The sequence below is a fragment of the Monodelphis domestica genome, chromosome 5 (genome assembly GCF_027887165.1).
Source record: "Monodelphis domestica isolate mMonDom1 chromosome 5, mMonDom1.pri, whole genome shotgun sequence".
NCBI lineage: Eukaryota > Metazoa > Chordata > Mammalia > Didelphimorphia > Didelphidae > Monodelphis > Monodelphis domestica.
Genome location: NC_077231.1, coordinates 49,609,524 through 49,632,322, shown reverse-complemented (window position 1 = coordinate 49,632,322; position 22,799 = coordinate 49,609,524). Strand labels below are relative to the sequence as shown.

General features: G+C 36.3%; 1 protein-coding gene across 1 annotated transcript in view; it reads right to left on the bottom strand.

Annotated features, from left to right (window-relative positions):
• The window catches only part of TRHDE (thyrotropin releasing hormone degrading enzyme), a 463,529-nt gene that overhangs the window by 214,451 nt on the left and 226,279 nt on the right, over positions 1–22,799 (bottom strand). The window contains exons 4-5 of the mRNA XM_001370518.5: positions 14,644–14,798; positions 11,401–11,514 (exon numbers count right to left, since the gene is read on the bottom strand). Coding sequence (XP_001370555.4) covers positions 11,401–11,514; positions 14,644–14,798 — 269 coding nt within the window. The remainder of the gene's footprint in view (positions 1–11,400; positions 11,515–14,643; positions 14,799–22,799) is intronic.

The following is a 22,799-nucleotide window of genomic DNA, read 5'->3' as shown; positions in this document are numbered from 1 at the left end:
GGGAAAAAGTGATGATACCCAGACGTAAGGGTACAATGACAACACCTTCCCTGGAAATGGAGGTTGGATCCACTGTCAAATGGGACACGTAGGTATCTCATTAACATCTGTTAGGGCTAGACACTGAACTGTGAGTTCACTGATCTAGGGATCAAGCATATAAGGAAATTCTCTCTATCAATGCCAGTCATGACTTTTTCCACAACTTACAGAAACAGAGAATTGGCTGGAGCACTACGAGGTACTTGCACAAGATGACACAGTCAGGACATTTCTGAAACAAGTCTTGAAGCCCTCCCAGCAGTTAAGGCAGACCTCCATGCCTCTCTAACATGCTAAACAACTACAAGGTCTGTGTGTTGTGCTCTGGTCAGCCACTTTATTCTCAGGCTCTTGGTTTGTTGTTACAAACACCAAAAGGTCTTTGCACTGATTATTGCAAGATATTCCAACACATGCTATAGGGATAGTAGAGATATCATCCAAGCTTGGCATTGTGCCCAATATTATTGACACATTGTGATGGGAATTGCCACTCTCGATCTTTGTAATAGCTGATACTAAGTATATACATATGGAAGTTATCGCTCAGTAATTTTTCTCTCTTGTTCAGTCATTCACTCTGTGACCCCATTTGGGATTTCCTTGGTAGAGATACTGGAGTGGTTTGCCCTTTCCTTCTCCAATTCATTTCACAGATGAAGAGAGTGAAGCCATCAGGGTTAAGTGACTTGTCCAATATCACACAGCTAGTAAGTGGCAAGAGGCTAGACTTGAATCCAGGAAAATAAGTCCTTCTGACTCCAGACTAGCTGTCCAAATACGTAAGTATTGTAATATAATTATAACTAATGTGGCTTCACTGCTATGACTTTTTATACTTTTTCTTACCTAATTTTCTGTTACTACATTAGCAATTAAATAGCTAAACTGAATAAATCCACAAATTTGTACAAGGACAGGAAAAAATGGCAAGCAGGATCAACTCAAACATGATTCTTCTAAGGGGTTAAAATTTTAAAATGTGTAAAAACTTAGAGACAAAAGATAAATGGGCATTCCATCAGGAATAAAGTGTTTCTGCAGAGGACTGTGTATAGGTTTGGACTATGTCAAGGCCTTTCCGTCTGCATATCCTTAAGAACCTCAAAATAAGCCAATAAATTGGCAGTATTACACATTTTGCAAAAGAAGAAAATTCTCACTGAACCTTGAGCTTAACATCAATGCAAGGGCAACCTGTCTCACATTTTTCAATACCGCAGAACAAATTAACTCATTTCATTCTGTATTAAGAGATATTTTCAAGGAAAAAAACTCCCCAAATTCCCAAACTGCCATGTAACACCAGAGAAATTCACTTAAAAATAACACCAAAGTCAAAGAATTCATTAAAAAATATGAAACTGCAAACTTTTAGAATTTTAGGGTCCTATGCAGCTCTTGGGTTCACTTCACTTCATCTCTACCTCTTAGCTTCACTGCCTTCCTTCAAGTCTCAGCTAAAGGCTCATCTTCTAATGAAGCCTCTCTTTCCCCCCTTTCATACTAGTCCCTTCTCTCGTAAATGATCTCCACTTTATTCTGTATATATATATATATATATCAGTTGTGCATAGTTGTTTACATGTCACCTTCTCCATTAGACTGGGAACTCCTTGAGGGCAGGGACTATCTTTTGCTTTTATTTGGTATCCTTAGCCCTTAGCGGTGTCTGGCATACAGTAGGCACTTAATAAATGCCAGCTAACTAATAACTATTTAATAAGTTCCTATGATAATTGAAATTTATTAACAACCTTCAGTTAAAAAGAGTCATCAGGACAGTAAGAAGACTTTGTGTTCCTGCTTCTCTTCCATATGGTAATTTATTAAAAAGAATAACTTTTCTAAAAGCTTGTTTTATGGCCTTTCCATTTCCATTTCCATTCATATCATTGATGAAGGCAAACATCCTTAAAAATAAGGAATCTCGAGAAGTGAAGTTTAAACTTAATCAGGATACAAACTTGCTTCTTATTCTTGACTGAAGAAAGTATGTTCTTATATACTTATTTTTGGTTGTAGTTGTTCAGTTGTGTCAGTCACATCTGACTCTTAACGACCCCGGTGGGAGTTTCTTGGCAGAGATACTAAAGTGGTTTACCATTTCCTTCTCCAGCTCACTTTACAGATAAGGAACTGAGGCAAACAGACAAACAAACTGGGCAAATTTGCCCAGGGTCACTCACACAAGCTAATAAGTGACTAAGGCCAGATTTCAACTCAGGAAAATAAATCTTGCTGACTTCAGGCCAGACACTCTATCCACTGTGGCACCTAGCTGCCCACTATGTATTTATGTGTTGTACTAAATCTTGAAAAGAAAGAACATTGATAAATGGTCAGTTAATGAGTAGTGTGCCTCCACTAACACTTCTGTTCTTTGCCTACAAAGGGGTTGATGTCCTCCCGAAGATGCTTGCGTATCAGAAAAATGGTTTCAAAAAATCTGTGCAACAGTTGCTTTGGGAGAAAGAGAAAAGAAAGAAATGCATCCTTGGATTACTAGACTTGATGACCATTGCAATGATGCATTGGCATAGCCCAATAACACTGGCCATTAATTCAATGAAAAAAGACATCTGATTAAGAACAGAGGCATCACCCACAAATTCACTACTATCTGGGCACATTACCTAGTTCATGGACGTTAGCCATAATAAACTAACATCCAACTAGAAATAACTTTTCTATGTGGGCATACATATCTCCTTTCATATTTCATAATATTTATGATCTGTGGAGTTCTGCACTGAATATTTTTCCTAAAATTAGAGTAAAATATTGAAAAACAGATGAGATTTAAATGCTTACCCAGCAGTCAAATTTGTTACTGGATCTGCCTCTTACACCACATTAATCAAATATATTGCAGCATTTCTGAATCATGAGCAGTGACATCGAAGCAACTACTTCTTTCAAGATATCCTCCATTTTGGGGTGGAAAAGAGAGGGAGGCAAACTGTGGCTTGAAGTAAAGGAAACTTTCCTAACTATTAGTCACAAATAGTGAAATGATTTGGGAAAGGGAATGAGAATAAACATTTATTAAGCACTTGCTATTTGTCAGACACTCTACTAAGCTTTGTGGGCAGCAAAGTAGAGCGGTGGATATAGCACTGGATTTGAAATTAAGAAGACTCATCTTCATGAGTTCAAATCCAGCCTCAGTTACTTAGTAGCATTGTGACCCTGGGAAAGTCACTGAACCCTTTTTGCCTTGGTTTGTCTTGGTTTTCTCATGTGCAAAATGAGCTGGAGAAGGAAATGACAAACCACTCCAGTATCTCTGCCAAGAAAACCCCAAATGAGGTCACAGAGAGTTGGGCACAACTGAAATGACAGAACAATATCCTTTGCTCTTTATGCATACTTTCTCATTTGATTGCTATGGGAAATAGTTGATGGGCAAGTCATAGAAGGAATTTTTTGATTCAGTAGATTTTGGACTACCTGGCCTCTAAGGTACTTTGTAATTCTGATTCTCAGAATCCATGATTACACGAAATCCTGGCATTAACCAACCTTTATAGAAATCAAAACTCTGGTTGATGCTTTTAAACTTTTAACTTCTCTCTTAGAATAATTACTGTGTATTGGTTCCAAGGCAGAAGAGCAGGAAGGGCTAGGCAATGGGGGTTAAGTGACTTGTCCAGGGTCACTCATCTAGGAAATTTCTGAGGCCAGATTTGAACCCAGGAAAGACCTCCTGTCTCTAGGCCTGGCTCTCAATTTGCTGAGCCACCCCACTGCCCACTCTAGTTGATTTTCAAAGATGTGCAGTCAAACAAATGAATTAAAAGGACATTACTTTTCCCCCTCTTCCTTATTAGGATTCCATCTCTCCAGAACCATCACTGCTCTGTTTAGAAAAATTAAACAAGATATATATCCATGTTCTCTGGCAAAAGAACCGTCACATAGTAAGAAAATACCCCCTCTAGACCCTTTAAAAAATTTCAACGGCTTTCTCAACTTTTAACATAAAAATTTCTTAAAAGTTTAAGTCTCTAATCATTTTATTGAGATGCGTGTTACATTTTAAGAGTCCATTTCAGTTAGAGCACATTAGAAATATACTGAGTCTAATAGCAGGACTCATTTTTACTATTTTAGTCTTGCCAGCGAGATAGGCAATTGAGAACATTTGTCAAGGTTTGAGGCAATCCATTTTGAGATGCTCCAAGTATTTAGCATAATGAAGTTTAGTTTAATGATTCCCCATTAATAGTTATCTTTATGCCCAGGTATATGTTCTCACAAAGGATTTCAAAGGAAGTGCTCCTGTGAAGAAATCCTTCAATGCTCCCTACGCGGCATGCCAAAATTGTTTGCACTGTTTGCTGCTGGAGCTCAGTAGCTTTCTGTTCACTTAATGCAAGATAGTCCACATGTTTACTGTAGAACTCCATTATCTCGCTGCTACTCAGTGGCAAGGGTAACACCCACATTAGAGACTTTGCCTGCTATGGCAAGATAATAACAACAATAGCTGACATTTACAGATTGCTTTAAAGTTTCCAAAGTACTGCAGACACATTAACTCATTTGAGCCATGGAGCTGTCCTCCTAGGCTTTCGACTCTTCCGCTTTACTGAAGTGAAACTGAGGCAGCGAGAACGATCAGCACAACTGACGTCAGGGACAGGACCTGAACGCTGCATTGCTGACTGCCGAGTCCAGCATTCCATCTGCATCCCGAGTTTAGGGACTAGGATCTGACCCACACTTTGGCCAAAGCGAATGACTTAAAACCAGAAATTTACGAGAGATCATTTTGTCATAAGGGAACCAACTGGGTTGAGATGAACGTGGCCGAGGCTGTTAAAACATCGTCAATAAATGGTGTCTTTTTCTGAGGGGAAAAAAAGAAAAGATTTCATATGACTGCTGAGACTGCCATCAGTAACGCTGGGTATCTTGACCTATCCAATAAAGTTGTCACCAAAGCCAACTCTGATAAAATAAAGGCAAGCTAAAAGGCCATTCACCCCCTGAAATGTCCTCTTAGCCCTGAACACGTGGAATCTACTGAGGAAGCCTGTGACACTTGGTTGTGATGAATGAAATCCAGTCTTTTCTCTTATTGTTGGAGCAGGTTGCCCCTCCTGCCATAAAGTTCATCTTGTCAGGAGAGATAGAAATCGATTTCTTGTGATCAAATCTAGATGCAAAGGCCACCAAAATGATTTGGTAATCCGTACACAAGCCATAGAGAAGCTGGAAAGATCATGTCATGCTTGATTTGAACACGTTCTAAGAGCAATGTGCAGAGAGGTCATTGGAGCAATAGCTTTGCAGTCTCATTATTAGACTGCGTATTTGAAGAAAACTTTTTTCCTCTCCAAAGAACTTTCACACACAATATCTAAACTGAGAGCAGTTAGGTGGCACAGTGTATCATAAATCAGGCTTGGAGTCCATAAGACCTGGGTTCAAATTTGACCTCAGCCACTTCTAGCTAAAGTTCTTAATCTCTTTCTGTCTCAGTTTCCTTATGCATAGAATAGGAATAATAGCAGCAGTTACCTCTCAGAGTTGCTGTGAAGATCAAAAGAGATAATACCTGTAAAGTGCTTAGTACACATAGTAAGTGCTATATAAATGTTAGCTATTATTATGTTATTCTCTTCTTTTCCTCTTCATAAAAACTTGGATAGATTAGTAGGAAAAGATAATTGCCATTTATAATGAGGTTATATGTGTGTGTCCGTGTGTGTCTGATGGAGAGGGGCAGGAAGAAGGTTCTATTTTTGTTGTTGTTGTTGTTCTAGACCTGTGATTTCATCAGTGTTAGAATACCTTGAAGCAAAAAGGAAACAGAGAGCCCTCACCCAGCCTACCATGTGGAAAAAGAGAGCAAGAGGGAGGAGCCACAAAAATTTGTATACAAACGTGAACACACAACAGTGGTGGAGAAGGGAAAGGGATGCTGGGAGATGTGGAAAGGAAATTAGAACATGTTCTGGGTGCTCTGCCACTGTGTTGGAATAAGCAACAGTGGGAATATTAGAAAGACAGGAAATTGACAAGACTGACAGTTGGTGGGGGAGGGGCAACTGAGAATGGCAGTGGATCTTGTGACTAACACTTCCTGCCTGGTGTGGGAAGTGGGAGGAGCCTTCCTTCCCAGTCTGGATAGAAGTGCCTCTACTTTCTTCAGCCTGAAGAGACAACCACCTCTGAAGGTCAGAACTTTTCTTGTTTGAAATTAAGAAAACTAGCACAGATATAGAGTAGACAGGAATAAGAGAAACCCTCCACCAGCCTGTGAGGCCTGGCCTCAGCTCCAAAGCTGAGAAAGACTCCAACCTTATTTCGGGACATCGCTTTTCCCTTTTCCCTGATACCTCTCCAATCTGAACTGGTTATTAAAATTTATCTTATTTGAAAATTACAGTCAGATAAGTGGACTACTATCTTTTCTGGGGCATAGAGGGAGCTGAACCTCAGTTCAGTTATCCAACTACAAATGGTCCTTATCGAACCCCTGCTGGGCGACCAAAGTCTGGGGAAAAGCTTGTCCCTCAGGAGGGTCCATGTTTACCTGCTCTGGGGCATCTTTGGCATCAATCCATAGAAAAGATATCCCCGCAGGCTATCATAAATGGCTCATTTCTTGGACACCCCATTTTGTTCAAAAATAGCCTCTCGGCAGGGAGCATCTCTTTCCTTTGCCTCACTGGCAGTCATATTCCCTCTCTCCCTTCAACTCCTCCATTCCCTGCTACAAACCTTCCATATCCCCTGTTTTTTCAATCCCCCTATCTTTACTATAAATATTACAGAGATAAAAAAGAATTCTGGGAGATGGAGTCCAAAGGTACATTTTTCTAATTATACAACTTCCATTGTAGAAACTCTCCCTACCAACGCAGCTTGGTAATTTAAGACTAAAAAAAAAATCCCCTCAGTCACTAAAAGTTGAATTAATTACCCAGGGCTACACAGTCGATGTATGTCAAAGTAAGACTTGAGCATGATTCTTCTTAACTCTGAGGCCAGGTCTCTAATCCCCAAACCACATTCCCTTCCCAACCCTACTGAGCACAAGTGGAAAAACTGAGCCAGACATGGCAAATGGCTTATCTAAGGTAATATAGCATGTTAGGAAGTGACATGGGAAGTGAACCCATTCTCTATATTTCATGTCTAATGCCATTGCCCTCTACAATGCTACTTGTCTATAAAGGAGTAAAACTGAAAAGAAAAAATGCTAAAGGGATCTATTAACTTAAGAAATTAATTTGATGCAAGGTTGGTATACTGGTATCAATAGAACAGTAGAATTCAAGAGATTTAGAGTCCAGGTTTATTTGCTATTAATTAGCTGTATAACCTTGGGAAAATCATTTATCCTCTCTAAATCTGGTTCCTTATCTGCAAAGTGGGGATAATAATACCTTGTCTGCCTAACCCACAAAGTTGTTACGAAGAAAGTGGTTTGTAAGCTTAACACTGCCATCTCTGAGTTCCAAAGTGCTATGTTTTTACCTTCTTGTATGAAGATCAAATGAGATAAAGCATATGAGACTAAGCATTATAGAAATGTCAGCTATTATTATTATCCTACTCAATACTAGTAAAGTCTTGGGCAAGTCACTCCCTCTTCATGGACTGTTTCCACTACAGACTACATGACCTATAAAGGTCCCTTCTGATGCTAACTCTTATGAGTCTATGTTAATTTGAATTACGAGTTGAGACATCAATTTTCCTTTTTTTCTTTTTCTTTTTCATCACATAAAATCTATTTCCATATTACCCATTGTTGTAAGTGAATAATCACATAAAAGCTAAACCCCCAAACAACAACTCAAATAAGCAGGGGAAAGATTGCATGTTTTCTTCTGTATTCTGACTTTGAGAGACATCAAATTTCTCATTGATAAAATGAGGAGTTGGCTTAATGAAGTCCTTCCAGGTTTAAGATTCCTATTCTACATATATAATGACAAACGTGAATATTTATGTCTCAAAAACTGATGGCACTTTGGGAAGCATTAGCCCAGTGTTTTATGGGTAATGGAGTCATAGTATGAGAAGGTATTAGCATAAAGTGGGGCAAGAGTTTCATTAGTAATTTAGGGGCTCCTCCATGACTCTAAGGCAGAATTCGATAGGTAGACTGTCCAGAAACTGGAAGTTATATAAATTGGGATATCTGAGGATCATGAAATTATGACTTTAAAGTTAAAAAGAGGCCAGCTCTCTAAATCCCCACATCCTAGGCACTAGTCTATGTCTTGATAACGCTATTTGAGGCTTAGCTAAAATTAAGGCTAAATAATCTTCTACAGAGTAACTTTTGGTCTTTCTTACATGAGTATGGATTAGTGCCGACACAGCCATCATTCATTCTTCCTTCCAAACTGTTCCTCATGCTGTTTTGCTGATATATTATGAAAAATTGTGCTGGCATGTCCTCAGTGTTATACCATGTCCTGCTTGTTTCAAGTTAGCTAGTATGTTCCATGAGAAAAAAAAATAAATGTGTAGAAAACAACTTGCTTAAGGACTTTTCAGATTGTCTTATATCTCTATAAAAGCAAAATAAGAGATTAGGGAAGCCAGCAACCTCTGGACTTTATTAAAGACAAACCTGATACATTAGATACATTAGATACATTAAGAACTTACTATATTCCAGACACTGAGAGAAGTGTTTGGGTCATAAAAGAAAAATTGAAATAGTTTTTCCCTCAAGGAGCTTACATTCAAGTAGGAGATGCAACATTTGCACATATAGACATCTATAAAATTGACACAATTTTGGAGAGGGCAATAGCAGCTAGAGGGATCAGGAAAGATTTCGTGTAAAAAGGGGTACTTGAGCTGAACCTTAAAGAAAATCTGTGATTCTAAGAGGTAACTCTAAGAAGGTGATGATTTCCAGATATGAAGAAAGTTGTAAGTGAAATATTATGTATGAAGCACAAGATGATTTGGCTTGACCATAGCATAAGTAAAAAGGAGGAAAGTATTAAAAGATTGGAAGGGACTCAGTTGAGATATCCACACAGTTTAGATATCCACAAGGGAAGGTAAAGTTGGTCTTACAGGTAATAGGGAACCATGAGTGTTTATTGAGGGAGGGAGGAATGCATGTAGTTCCGAAAGTCATTTTGTCAGTAATTTGAAAGATGATTCAGGATGGGAAAAACTAGAAACAGAAAGATAAATTAGGAGAGTATTCCAATAGTCCAGACAAAGGGGAATGAGATCTGGAGATAGAGTGGTAGCCATATGATGAGAGAGGAGATACATGTGAGAAATATTATGGCAAGAGATACAAATAAGAATGCCTCCAATTCTACATATTTTAACATTTTGTCTGCCTTCTACTAGTTTTATAATTTATGATGATGGATCATATCTTTTCCGTTGTTACTTTTATAATTTAAGAACATTATGACTATTTGTAGCCCTGGGATTTTGTATTTCTTCCTATATACATACTAGTTCAGTTTGTGAGATTTAACTCTTTATACTTTGGTTACCCTGAGGATTTTTGTCTCTCTAATGCATCCTGTCTCTTATTAAATACAAGCTTTCAGACATGCCAATTACATGGTATGTCCATTTCCAATTAAATTCTCCAAATGCATTTCTTCATAAGACCTGAATTTGGAGGTTCATTGAATAGATATAAGATGAATGAATGATTCAAGTTAAAATCTACCATGAAAACATTGAGAGTTATGGCATATCACTAGACTAAAATCATCAAAAGTTAAGACACCATTGAATGTATGATTCTTAGGATTAATTTTTCATTTAAAATGTATTTTTCATAATGATGGATAGATAGCCAGCTATGAGAACCCAAGAAGTCAAAGACTTCCTAATAAAGCAGCTTATTTCATAATGAAATCAAAATTTTGGAAATGATCCACGCATGATAAAAAATTAAGTGTGGTAGTTAAAAAATAAAAAGGCTTACCTAGAAAGAAGTGGCAGGATACATTTCAAAAATATTTTTAGTTTATTTAAATACTATTTTTTATTTCAAATGTTCCATAATAAAGTAACACATTCTAGCAAATAACTAGCTCTTTTTTCTTCAGAATATTTTGTATCACTTAATTAATTTCCATATCAACACAAGGTAATCCATAAAAATAAAAGATCATACTCAACAATATCTTCAACTCTGGCCTTACTTATTACCAAGCCACATGTCCATATAAATATGGGACTAAACGGAGCATGCAATAAATAAAAATCTGTATTTGAATTATATTGAGGCAAATGAGAAATTGTTTATGTACCCATAATGCACAATAAGGTTTAGTTTATCCAGTACATAACTAACATCTCTCTCTCATTAAGAGCATATATTGAGTTTTATGAGAGAAATTCATCCAGGAACAGTTCCAGATGCCCTTCTATTTATTTTACCTTGGCACCTGCTCTTCACCCAATCATGTACTTATAATTATGTCATGGAACATCAGTCCATCAATGTTTTGGATAATGCAAAAAAAGAGTGAAAATCATGATTTCATTCATAGTATGCCTTATATTAATCCACGGGGGTGATCAAGCCAGTGCCATCTTTGGAGGCCTAAGAAAATTTAGTTATTTTATAAGCTTACAGTAAAGTTCCACTTAATATAAATTCATAGCTTGGTTCCCAAACAACTTCTATCTTGGATAGACTTAATGCAAACTCAGTCACCTACATTTAATAAACTGGGGTAACTGTGACAGAATATGACAAACAGAGAGAAAATTCAGAGTTATTCAAAACACCCCCAAAATGTCATCCCTGACATGTCACAGAGATAGCACTGCTTTAGAAATGACATATTCCCAGCTCACACTGATAAAGGGTTTAGGGTATAACTATATAGAGTAAGATATTAATAAATGCTATTTGCTAACATAATCCCTTTTTCACAAGTTCTTTTCAAAATATCACGTGTCTGTAATTAAAAATGTTCAAAATACTTCTACCAATTTTCAATTACATTCCTGCCTGATCTCATTTTAAATAAAATATTATAATTTTTTAAAGATCAGTTAACCCTTTTATATTTTATTGACCTAAATTTGACAAATAGTTTTCTTTTTCTAGTAACAAAATTTGAAAGTTTGACTTGGAGAAATGAGTTCTGTATTAGGATTTGGGTATAACAGATTTGACCTCATTTCTTTTGTAGCAAGAAAGATAACCATCTTGGAATGCTGTCAAATGATTTTACACCTCCTGATTTTGCTTTATTGGACATCTGATCCTTGCATGCACCACTGGGCATTTTTTAGTCATCTCTGGCTATAATATAAACATAAGGCAACAGAAAATAACCTTTCCCCAGGACTTCCTAGTAGCATTTAAAAAAAAACTGAGCTTACCATATTCCAGCCTGGGTAGAGGTAGTCAGTCCCAACAAATTCAAAATAGTGAGCAAAGCCTTCCTTCAGCCATACATCCTCCCACCAGACCGGAGTCACAAGGTCACCAAACCACTATAAGACAAATGCAATAGTCATTATGTCACACTCACAACATTCCAGAACCAGATATATAAGAATTAGACTGATTCAACAATCAATTGAAATTGATGTAGTTAGTCATCCCGTCTTCCCCCACCCGCCAAACCTCCACCTAGGAGGAAATGTAGAAACCTTCAACCACTGGAGAGAAAGATGCCTGATCACTGATTTCCTCAAGAAACCCAGTTTACATGGAGAGCAGCATATTATGGTGAAGAGAGCACTTGACAGAAGGTTAGGTGGCATTGATTTTATTTCTAGCTCTGCCACACTCTCTTACCAGGCAAGTCACTTAAATTTCTTGGAAACAATTTAAGTTTTTTCCTCTGTAAAATGAGATGATTAGGCTAGGTAATCTGATGAGCCTTCTAGCAATAAAATTAGGATTATAATGTCATAATGGCATATTTGTAAAGTGCTTAGCACAATGCCCAGCACACAGCAAGTACTTAAAAGTTTCTTCCATTTTACTTCATAAAATTAATGATTTAGCGCTAGAAGGGGCACTATGCCAGTGCATCAGTGCCTAATAACAAGTAATTATATTTATAGGTCATATTAAGATTTAGAAAAAAACTATTTTTTAATAATAGAAGTGGTATAGGATGGTGGATTGAGTGTGGGCTTGGATGCATGAAGGTCTGAGATTATATCCTACCTTTAACATTGTGTGACCTTGGGAAAGTCACTTAATCTTATTGTGCCTCCAACAATTCCCTACAGCATATCTAAGACATGCTGCTTGTGATCAGCACTGGTAGGGAGACTTAACACACCAGAAGTTCTCCATGCTGATTAAATAATGGATCCTTCATGGATTCTTCATGGTCCCCTCTGTTTAGTTGGGATATATTGTTTTGAATCATTTTGAAGAAGAGGAAAATAATGTTCAGACACACAAAGTATTTGCCCAAGGCTAGGTAGCTAGAAACGATAAAGCCATGGTTCAAGTTAAGGTCTCCTGACTCCACATCTAACAATCCTCCTACAGTACCATGAACCCAAGGATTTGAGTAGCTCATAAAAAAGAAGCACCTGGACAGATAAAGGTCAAAGAACTCTTCTGACTACATGATTTTCTTATGAGGGTCACTTTAAAAGGGTAGATGACTACAAGAGGACATCACCACAGTGTCTATATCCATTTGTTATTGGTTTTTTTATCCTTATTTTAATCCTTACCTTCTGTCTTAAGATGGATATTAATTATCTGTTTTCAGGCAGAAGAGCGATAAGGACTAGGAACTTAGAGTTAAGTGACTTGCCCAGGGTCACACAGCTAGAAAGTGTCTGAGTCCAGATTTAAACCTTGGTCCTCCCAACTCCAAGCCAGATGCTCTATCCACTATGCTACCTCATTGCCCCATCTGTCCATTTGTTATTAATTCAACAGATGGGCATTAGAAAATAGAGATTAACTTTCCAACATTAACATATTTCTTTATGATTCCTTAGAAGATGGATTCATTTACATTTGGTTCAGACATGATCTATGACCTTTCAAAAACATCTGGTCTCACAGAAGAGAAAAGCTATTTGAGTGAAACACTTAAGATTTCAATTGTTCTAAACTAAGATCTGCAATTATTTGTCTAGCAAACTTCTTTATAATATTTTTAAAAATAAATTCTGAAATGGTATTGTAGGAAGCTTTCAAATTCTCTCTTTAATACTTATGAGCAGTGTTTCTTATGAGGATTGATAGAGCTCTTTCCCATCTTGAGGGACCCCTTACTAATTAAATCAGAGATATTTTTAGATATATCCACATCTCTATATCTCCAAATGCCTAAGGAGACATGCCCATATGTCTATGCCCAGAAGAATATGTCCAAAAGAGTAATGGATATAGGAGCATATCTCTGGAGAAGTTTATCACATAGATAAAAATATACATAAGAATTATAATATCTTATAATAACCACCAACCCTCTTAAACTGACCTTTGTGGGAAGAGCAGGTGATTAAAAGGGTCCTTTGGCTTTTGATTTGTCAGTGTCTGCCCATGTGCTTCTTTATAGGATGGGCAAAGTACAACATCTCCTGGGTTTATAATTACTCAAATAATTTACTTCATGGTAGTGGGGAAAGATTATTGGATTTAGAGTCAGGAGATCTGAGTTCAAATCATGAGTTTACAGTTACTAGCTATTTAGCCTTAGAAAAATCATTTAGTGTGTTATTTTCCTCTTCTGAAAAAAATTATAATAATATCACATATGTGTGTATTATATAGCTCCTTAGAGACATAAAGATAAATATATATATATATATATATATATATATATATATATATATATATATATATATATATATATATATATACCCACAGACAGACATGATGACTGGCTTCTACTAAATAATGCAGAATGCCCATAATGAGATTCGTCCAAGAGAAGAATTAATAAATAAAAAAAGTATGAAGTAATTTTTATCAGTGATTTACCATGATGTAGATTAATGTAGATTAATGCACATGAGTACCAAACATTCTTTCTTGGAATACCACATACACTACACTCTCCCCACCCACCCCCCAAAATGACTATCATTTGTGAAGAGACAGTCCATATCTGAGTAAGCAAAAGACTTCCTAAGTGGCTCTGTGTTGAGAGAAAGGGAATAACAAATTGATTTGAGCAAGAGCAAATTTTGACACGCACCCAAAACTCAGTCTGCATCTTGGAGGTTTGCAATAAATCACTTTCGAGGCCTATCACTGGGCTTACCAGATATATACACCAATCAGTGTAATCGAAAGGAAGGAAAAGCAGGTTGGTAAAGAGCAGAGATTGAACTTGGTCTCCAAGGAGGTGTCTGGGCAGGACTGCCACTTCACTATCTAAACAAAGCTAAAGAAAGGCAGCTCGTTTATGGTATTTGATCAGAGCAATTTGCCGTATGTTTGTTTTGTGTTTGTAAAGTCAGCCAAGAAAAGGGCACATCTTCTGGTAAAACAACACAGCGCTTTGCATGTAATTAAAGCAACTGATTTAATGAGATATTAGGTCGGCCCCTAATCAAAATACTTGATAAATCATCTGGAGTTTTCACTCATTTAACAAGATGTACTTGCGCCTAGCCCTCTTTTTTTTCTCATACCTGGTGGCATATTTCATGTACAATGACCATTGTGACATCCAGCAAATAGGAAATGGATGAAATACTGGGATCCAGCAGTATTCTTTGCTCCACAAACACACTTAGTCCCCAGTTCTCCATGGCAGCATATGGATGCTTAGGCACAGCTAAAAGATCTAGAAATAGAAAGGAAGAAAAAAAAGAAGTTTTATTACAAAAATTCCTGAATTAGACATCTATTTTTCTAGAAATATCCAGAGATCACAATGAGGGGAATGATTGTTCTGAACAGAATAGGATTTTTATAACACATATCATGTTCATATGATGGTAGGCACTTTCAGTCCATTTGTAGAAGTCAGTTCATTTCATTCATCAGAGTATACCTACACACCTAAGGGCACAGGGACCTGGAAATACTAGTGTTGTACCTAAAAGATCCATCTTAATAAATTTAAACAAATCAAGCCTTCCTTATGAAGCAGCAATCCATGATGAAAAATCTATAGGAAACACCAAAAGAAAATAGATTCAGTTTACTTAGGAGACAATTGAATTCTTCCCTTCATAAAAGGGGCTTCATTTTTATGTCATACCACATATACATTTTAAGACCTATTTCTTATATAGTTCTGATTCCTGGATTGTGAACTCTCTAGGTCTGGCAATGTCAGGAAATATACTGTAACCTTGGGCTTGTTACGTAGCTTTTCTATGTCTCAGCATCCTTCCCTACCATGTAAAGGGGTTGGTTTAGATTATCACTAAAAGGTATTCCAACACCAAAATTTGATCCTAAGTTTTGATATTTCTCTATGAAAGACTATGATGTGCCATGTTTAATATTTATTCTCTCAACAGATATTTAGTGAGATTTTATTCTCTAAAAGACATTGAGTCAGACTTGAAAATAAAACCAAATTGGGAAAGGCATAGTTTCTGCCCTCCAGAACTTTGAAATCAAGTGCAGGGGAAAAGACAAACAAATGTAGATAACACAAGGTATAATAAAGAACTGTATTGAAAATTGTCATGGGGTAAACTAGTGGCTCAGTGCATAGAGAGCTAAATCTGGAGATTGGAGGCTCTGAGTTCAAATATGGCTTAAACATTTCCAAGTTTATGGAACCCTGGGCAAGTCACTTAATTTCTTAATCCCAATTACCTTTCCTTTACCACTCTTCTGCCTTGAACTGATACTTAGTATTTATTCTAAGATGGATGGTAAGGGTTTAAAAAAGAAAAATAAATCCAAACAAGTTAGGGATGGAGAAAAGAGAAAAATTATATTCACTTGAAAGCAATTAAAGAAGTCTTTATGATAACCCTGGTATTTGAGTATGGCCATAAGGACAGAAAAGAGATGTTTTTCTTTTTCTTTTTTTAAAGGAGGTTGTTATTGAAGCCTTGTGTGAAGAAGAGGCACAGATATGGGCATCAGTATGAAATTGGAATTTTAAAAAATATTACAATGATAAATCTGAAGCTAAAAAAGTGACTAAGTCCACTACATTTCTTGGCATTTGTATACTACTCATAAGGTCACCAGACAATAATTGAGTACAGACACCATGCAGTACAGAGGCAGTACCAAAACAGATTCTAGATAAAGAAATCAGGATGAGGGAGCCATAACAAAGGAGCATACGGGTACCAGATGTCTGATGGAGGAAGGTAAGTTTCTAGTAGGTGTCACTGACTTTGACCAAGTGGGCAAAATGATTGAGCCAGCATATTTGAAGTTGGACATCCAAGTACCAAATCAAAAAATATGAGGTGGAGAAATAGATACTGAAGCACAAACGTGTTCTAGAGTAAAAATGCTATTTTATACTGCCTGCCTTCTATGGAGCCAGTACAACACTCTTCTGCCCAACGAGAGTATTCAATAAATCCCTATGGGTAATGATGATAATTAGAGTCCCGGTTTTGATGAGTGCTGCGCTGAGGTTATATGGCATCCCTCAAGTTGACATTAAGTATTTTGGGGTTAAAAGATGGCTTCATTTTTCTACGCCTAGCACTTAGCACACCACATATTGTAAGGTAGGGATTCAACAAAAGTGTGTTGAATTGCATTGTATTAACCTCGTGGTGCAGGAGTCATGTCTGCTTGCTTCTATAATGCAGTGCACCTTTGGCAACATGAATTTAATTTAATACAGTAACAATTCAATGCAATCTCTGAGAAATTCAACTGCATGGAAAGGATGGAAATTGTGTCATAACATCAACATCAAAAAAGCAAATGATGTGCCAGGCTGGGGCAGCTAGGAAGTACATTGGATAGAATACCAGACTTGGAGTCAGAAAGACCTGAGTTCCAATTTCACCTCTGATACTTCCTAGCTGTGTGATCCTGAGCAAGTCATTTAATCTCTCTTTGTTCCAGTTCCTCATCTGCAAAATAGGAGCACACTGGAGAAGGAAATGGCAATCATTCCAGTATATTTGCCAAGAAAACACGATGGACAAAAAGTCCATGGGGTCACATAAAGTCAAAAACGACTGAACAATAGCATGTGCCAAGGAATTGCACTCTAATTTTAACTTAGCTTTTCTTTGACTCACACTACACCCCACAGTAGATATTTTGGAGCTTACTTTATGTAATCCATGTAAAATAAAGAAAGGTCAAAACCAAAGAGGAAAAATATTTTTACATCAACTTCATCTTTTTGAGATAAAATGAAGTAAGACAACAGTAAAGACATAGACCTCCTATTATAATGAATAATGTAACCTTTACTTGTAAGAGAAAGTACATGTAATAATTTTCCCCTGAACATTTTAAAGAGCAAACACTGAAAAAACACTAGGACTATCTAGACAAATAGCAAATGTCTAGGTTTAAGCTTCATTTTGTTGTGATCATCTCAAAGGCTGTGAAATCACTACATATGTTATGACACATTAAATATGCATGTATAAATGAGTCAGACGATCCTAATAGCTAAGTTATATTAAGCTTGTTATGTAGTTTTGATATGAAAGACATGATTGACTCAAGATATAGATAAATCTGTATAATACTAAGTTTAGTTCTATTTGAACTCTATTTGTTATTTTTGTTTTTCCTCTTTCGTCCTGGCTGACACTTCATTATCCCTTTTGGGATTTTCTTGGCATGGATATGGGAGTGGTTTTCCATTTCCTCCTCCAGCTCATTTTACACATGAGGAAACTGAGGCAAACAAGGCTTTGCCCAGAGTCACACAGTTACTAAGTATTTCAGGTCAGACTTAAACTCACATGAGGAAACTGAGGCAAACAAGGCTTTTCCCAGAGTCACACAGTTACTAAGTATTTCAGGTCAGACTTAAACTCACATGAGGAAACTGAGGCAAACAAGGCTTTGCCCAGAGTCACACAGTTACTAAGTATTTCAGGTCAGACTTAAACTCACGAAGATGAGTCTCCTTGACTCTAACTCTGACATTCCTTACACTATGCCACTTGGTTGCATTCTATAGCACCTCATAAGCAAAATATTAAAACTTTTAAAACATAGATATATATTCATACAGCACAAATATAATATATACATATACAGCAATGTATAAGGTGTAAAAAATATATTTCTCTTGTTTTCAAATTTTCTTTCTTTCTCTTCTTGAGAGTATTTTTTTCTCCGTTGGAGTTAGATTTAGGGGTGGAGATACATTAAGAATGTAAAGGAGGAGATATAGTGAAGAAATAAATCACAAGCTCTGTGAGTGCATGTATGTGTGTTCCCAGCTATAATTCATTCTTTTCTTCCCATTTATTATGAGCTTTTCTAATCTGGGCTTAATACATCTCTTTTCCTGACACTCCCACTATCAGTTACTCTATTTATCAAGAAAGAATTTGATATCAAATTTGGTCAGCTCCTCCTTCTGAGCTTATTTGAACAAGTGCTGCTATTTTTTTTACTTTTAATCATTCCACTATGCCTTCTCCCCAATTTTATCATCTTTAACGTAATATTTGGGTTTACATACAAGCTAGTATCAGGATAAATGGCAAACTCACAAGGAATATGAAATGGAATTTTAAAGGCCATATTAAAAATAATGTTATTGCCTCTTGTCAAATCCTACCCATTTTTCAAAAGTCGGTTCAAACACCACCTCCTCCAGGATATTTCCCCTAGTCTCTTTCCTCTGAATGCTGACAATATCTGATGTTTCTGTATAGATGGTCTACATTTCTCCTAGATAACCTAAAGTATAATATAAGTAAGATCCGCTGTAAGGTTGACTATCTATCCACAGTAGGGAAATCCCAGTCACAAAATCCCTGAAGAAGCATGCGATTTCCCTTCATCTTCCAAGAAACTCTTTCTAGTTGCCCCAAATGGATGTGGTTTCTCTGGAATCCCAAGGCTTTTTGTTTGTACGCTCACTTAGTGCATTCTGCCTTATACTAAGGTTATATATTCAAACAAACTTTTTTCTTAAATAGGGAAAGGTCGATTTAGAAAGTGGGCAGAACACTGGAATTGGATTCAAGAGGATCTGAGTTTATATCCTGACTCAGATACATTAGCTGTTTGACTATGAGGAAGTCATCCTAACCTCTCTGCAACTCAGTTTTCTCATATGTAAAATCAGAGGCTAGGCTCAGTGAATTCCACAGTCCCTTCTCACTCAAAATACATTTTCTTAGCATTATTAGGTATCTATATGCAATTCTCTAGATAAATCAAAGGGTGATGGGGGATAAGTGAAGATAAAACAATACATAATGCAGGTATCCCTTCCACATCATGAATTTCCCCATTGCAGTTTCATCAGCACAAGAAATGAAATGGGAATTTGAGGAGAGTTTTGAGGAAGCCACAGGTAACACATGAAGGTTATCAGATAACATGAAAAAAGTTTAGAAACTCAGAAGTGCATAAAATGTATGTATAGTATTATATAATCTCAACATTTTATCTTTTAATACCATATATATGCATATAGATATATAATTTCTTTTTTAAAGTTAAAATACTCAACTAAAGATTTACAACTCTATTATAAGATATCTGCAGGGATCTAGGAGAAAAAAACACTATCCATAAGCAGAGGACAAACTGTGGGAGTAGAAACACCGAGAAAAAGCAACTGCCTGACTACAGCGGTTGAGGGGACATGACAGAGGAGAGACTCTAAACGAACACTCTAATGCAAATATTAACAACATGAATCAAGAACACATGTGATACCCAGGGGAATCACGCATCGGCTACGGGGGGTGGGGGGAAGAAAAGAAAATTATCTGTCTTTAATGAATAATGCATGGAAATGATCAAATAAAATACTATAAAATTAAAATTAAAAAAAAGAGAAAAAAGAGAAAAAAAAGAAAAAATCCACTTCTTTACTGGTGTGAAAGGAGAGCCAAAAAATTTTATACAGACACCATGACCCTTAATTTCTGTGATGTGGAAGGGATATCTGTACATACCCTCAAGGTTCTAGGGCTATTTAAACTAGGCAAGATAAGGGTTGACAAGCTGGCTATATTCAAGTTTTTAAAGGGCTGTGCTGTAATGAGGAAAGGGGATTAGACTTCTTTTGCTTGACCCAGTTAGTTGCAAAGGTAGGTTTAGTCTTGATGAAAGAGAAAACTCTTCAACATAATCAGTGTTCAAAAGTATAAAATATGCCTTTGAAAGCAGTAGGTAACCCATTCCTTGAGGTCTTCCACCAGAGGCAAGATTAATATCTGTGTTACGAAGTATTCCTACTCTGCTACCTGTATGGGATTAATAAATTTATTTACCCTTTGGGAAGCTCTATATCTTTTTCTCTAAAATTAGGAAGTTGGACTACCAGATAGAACATAAGATCATAGAAAGGCACAAAATCAAAGTGCAAGAGCTGGAAGAAAAATTAGTCTGAAGTGAATCACAGAGATTTAAAGTAACCTGTCCAAGGTCACGCAGAGTTGGGATTTGAGTGCAGGTTCTCTATTATACCTTCCATTATTGTACCTAATTTATGTCCCCATGGTCAAACAGAGATTTGATGACCTGAGTTGCTTTTGATTTCAGAAAACTATTTTATATAATATAATAAGCACAGAAAAGAGTTTGAATGGGAAGCGATACTCTTAAGGAACAGGAAAGAGGATAGAGCAAAAATTACATGAAAGAGTTGAACTCTCATATGAGATTTACAGAAGGCAAAAGATTTAAGAAACAGATTTGTGGCAAAAGACCATTCCAAGTATGAAAAAAGGAATATGCAAAGATATTAAGGCCAGAGAGAGAGACAATTTAGGTCAGAGGTAAAGAGCAGTATTACTTTCTAAAGAAAGTAGAGTGTGGAAAGGGGTATACAATGAAGTCCTCAAGGCAAGTTGAAACTTGACTGTGGAACTCCAGGATGAGAAGTGTGAATTTAATATGATAAGCAATAGAGAGTCATGGGCATGTTTAGCAAAGAAACAGCATGATCAAGTCTCTACCCTCTTTTTGAAATAATATTAGTCTGACAATGGAGTTTTATATTTTTGGAGGAATCAGAAGATATTTACTAAATTTATTTTTAAAATTCAGATAAGACGTGATGAAAGCCTAAACCAGGTTGGTATCAGTGAAAGTGTAAAGGATGGTGTTGAGAAAAGAGACATTATAGACATATTTATTTTTCTCCCATACTAGACTGTGAGCTTCTTGATAGAAAGGATTCTCTTATGTATACTGGAATATCTCAAAGCATCAAGAATAATACTTTGTACATAGCAGGCATCGACATACATCTATAAAAATTATTGAATTGAATTAAACTATAGCAACATCAGAAGGAAAAATAACTATGTTCTATAATGTTCATGACCAAAATCACTAAGAAAACCTTTAAAGTATACATATTAGCACTCAAGTTCCAGTCATTAACATTTCCTTTCAGTTCAGTTTGTTTCTAAATGGCAAGACAATTATTCTAATTTTTTTCTAATTTACAGTTTTGCTCTCCCAACCTTCCACAGGAAGTTTATGTAAAACTTTGCATTGGTAACTAAATCTCAAAATCCTTGGCATTTTAATTATCTATCACATTTTAAAATGTCTCCTCCCAAGATTTCTCTAAAATGATAACTACAATACCTAAATGGATTCAGAAAGTTCATCCTAGCTTTAGCTCACAGAGCGCCACAAATGCATTTATTCTTTTTTCCCTTCACACACAGAGTATAAATGGTGCCACAGCTGGTCTTTAGTGGTGTGAACTTAGAGTCTCGAAGGCCTGAGTTAGAATTCTATTTCTGATTCTTAAAAGGCAGAATCTGAGATGTGACATCTAAGTTCTTGAGAACTCAGTTTCCTTATCTGCAAAATGAAGATAAAAATAGCATTTACTTCATAGGTTGTTGTGAATATTGTAAATCTTAAAGTATTATATACATATGATTATCACTATTACTATTGATTATTATTATTTTAAAAAATGGTTCCAAATATTGACTGAAGAATCTGGTATCAAATGACCACTGAGGTATAATATTTATGGACAAATATCTTCTTAGAAAAACTAAATCATCCTACTTAGCAAGTGGGGTGATACCTTATTGTGTTTCTTCCCATGACATGGGAATTCATCTTAATTGATGCTGATATAAGGAGGTTCTGGAATTATGAAATATATGAAATAAGATGTCAAAGCAATCATAGTTTCTAATAGTTCGTGTATATACATATATTCATTCATACATGTACCTGTACATGTACATACATATGACATTTTCTTATAATTATTAGGTATCTATATACAATTCTCTAGACCAATCAAAGGGTGATGGGGGATAAGTGAAGATGAAACAATACATAATGCAGGTGTCCCTTCCACATCATGAATTTCCCCATTGCCTTAGAGAAGTCATAAGCCATTAAGGCTTATATGTAATGTCTTCAATAATATATATATGTACATATATATGCATATGTTATTTAAAAATATAACAAATCAACTATGGAAATGCTTGAGTTTTGTATTAGGCACTTGAGTTAAATACAAAAGGGCTCTATTTTTCCCGTCTATAAGAAAGTGTGCTGTAGAAAGAAAGTTACCCTTGGCATTGGAAGACCAGAAGACAAGTACCACATCTCCCATTTACTTGTATGACCAAGACAAGTCATTTCAACTTTTTAAGGCTCATTTTTCCACATCTAAAAAATGGGAATGACAATACTTAAGTCCCATAGT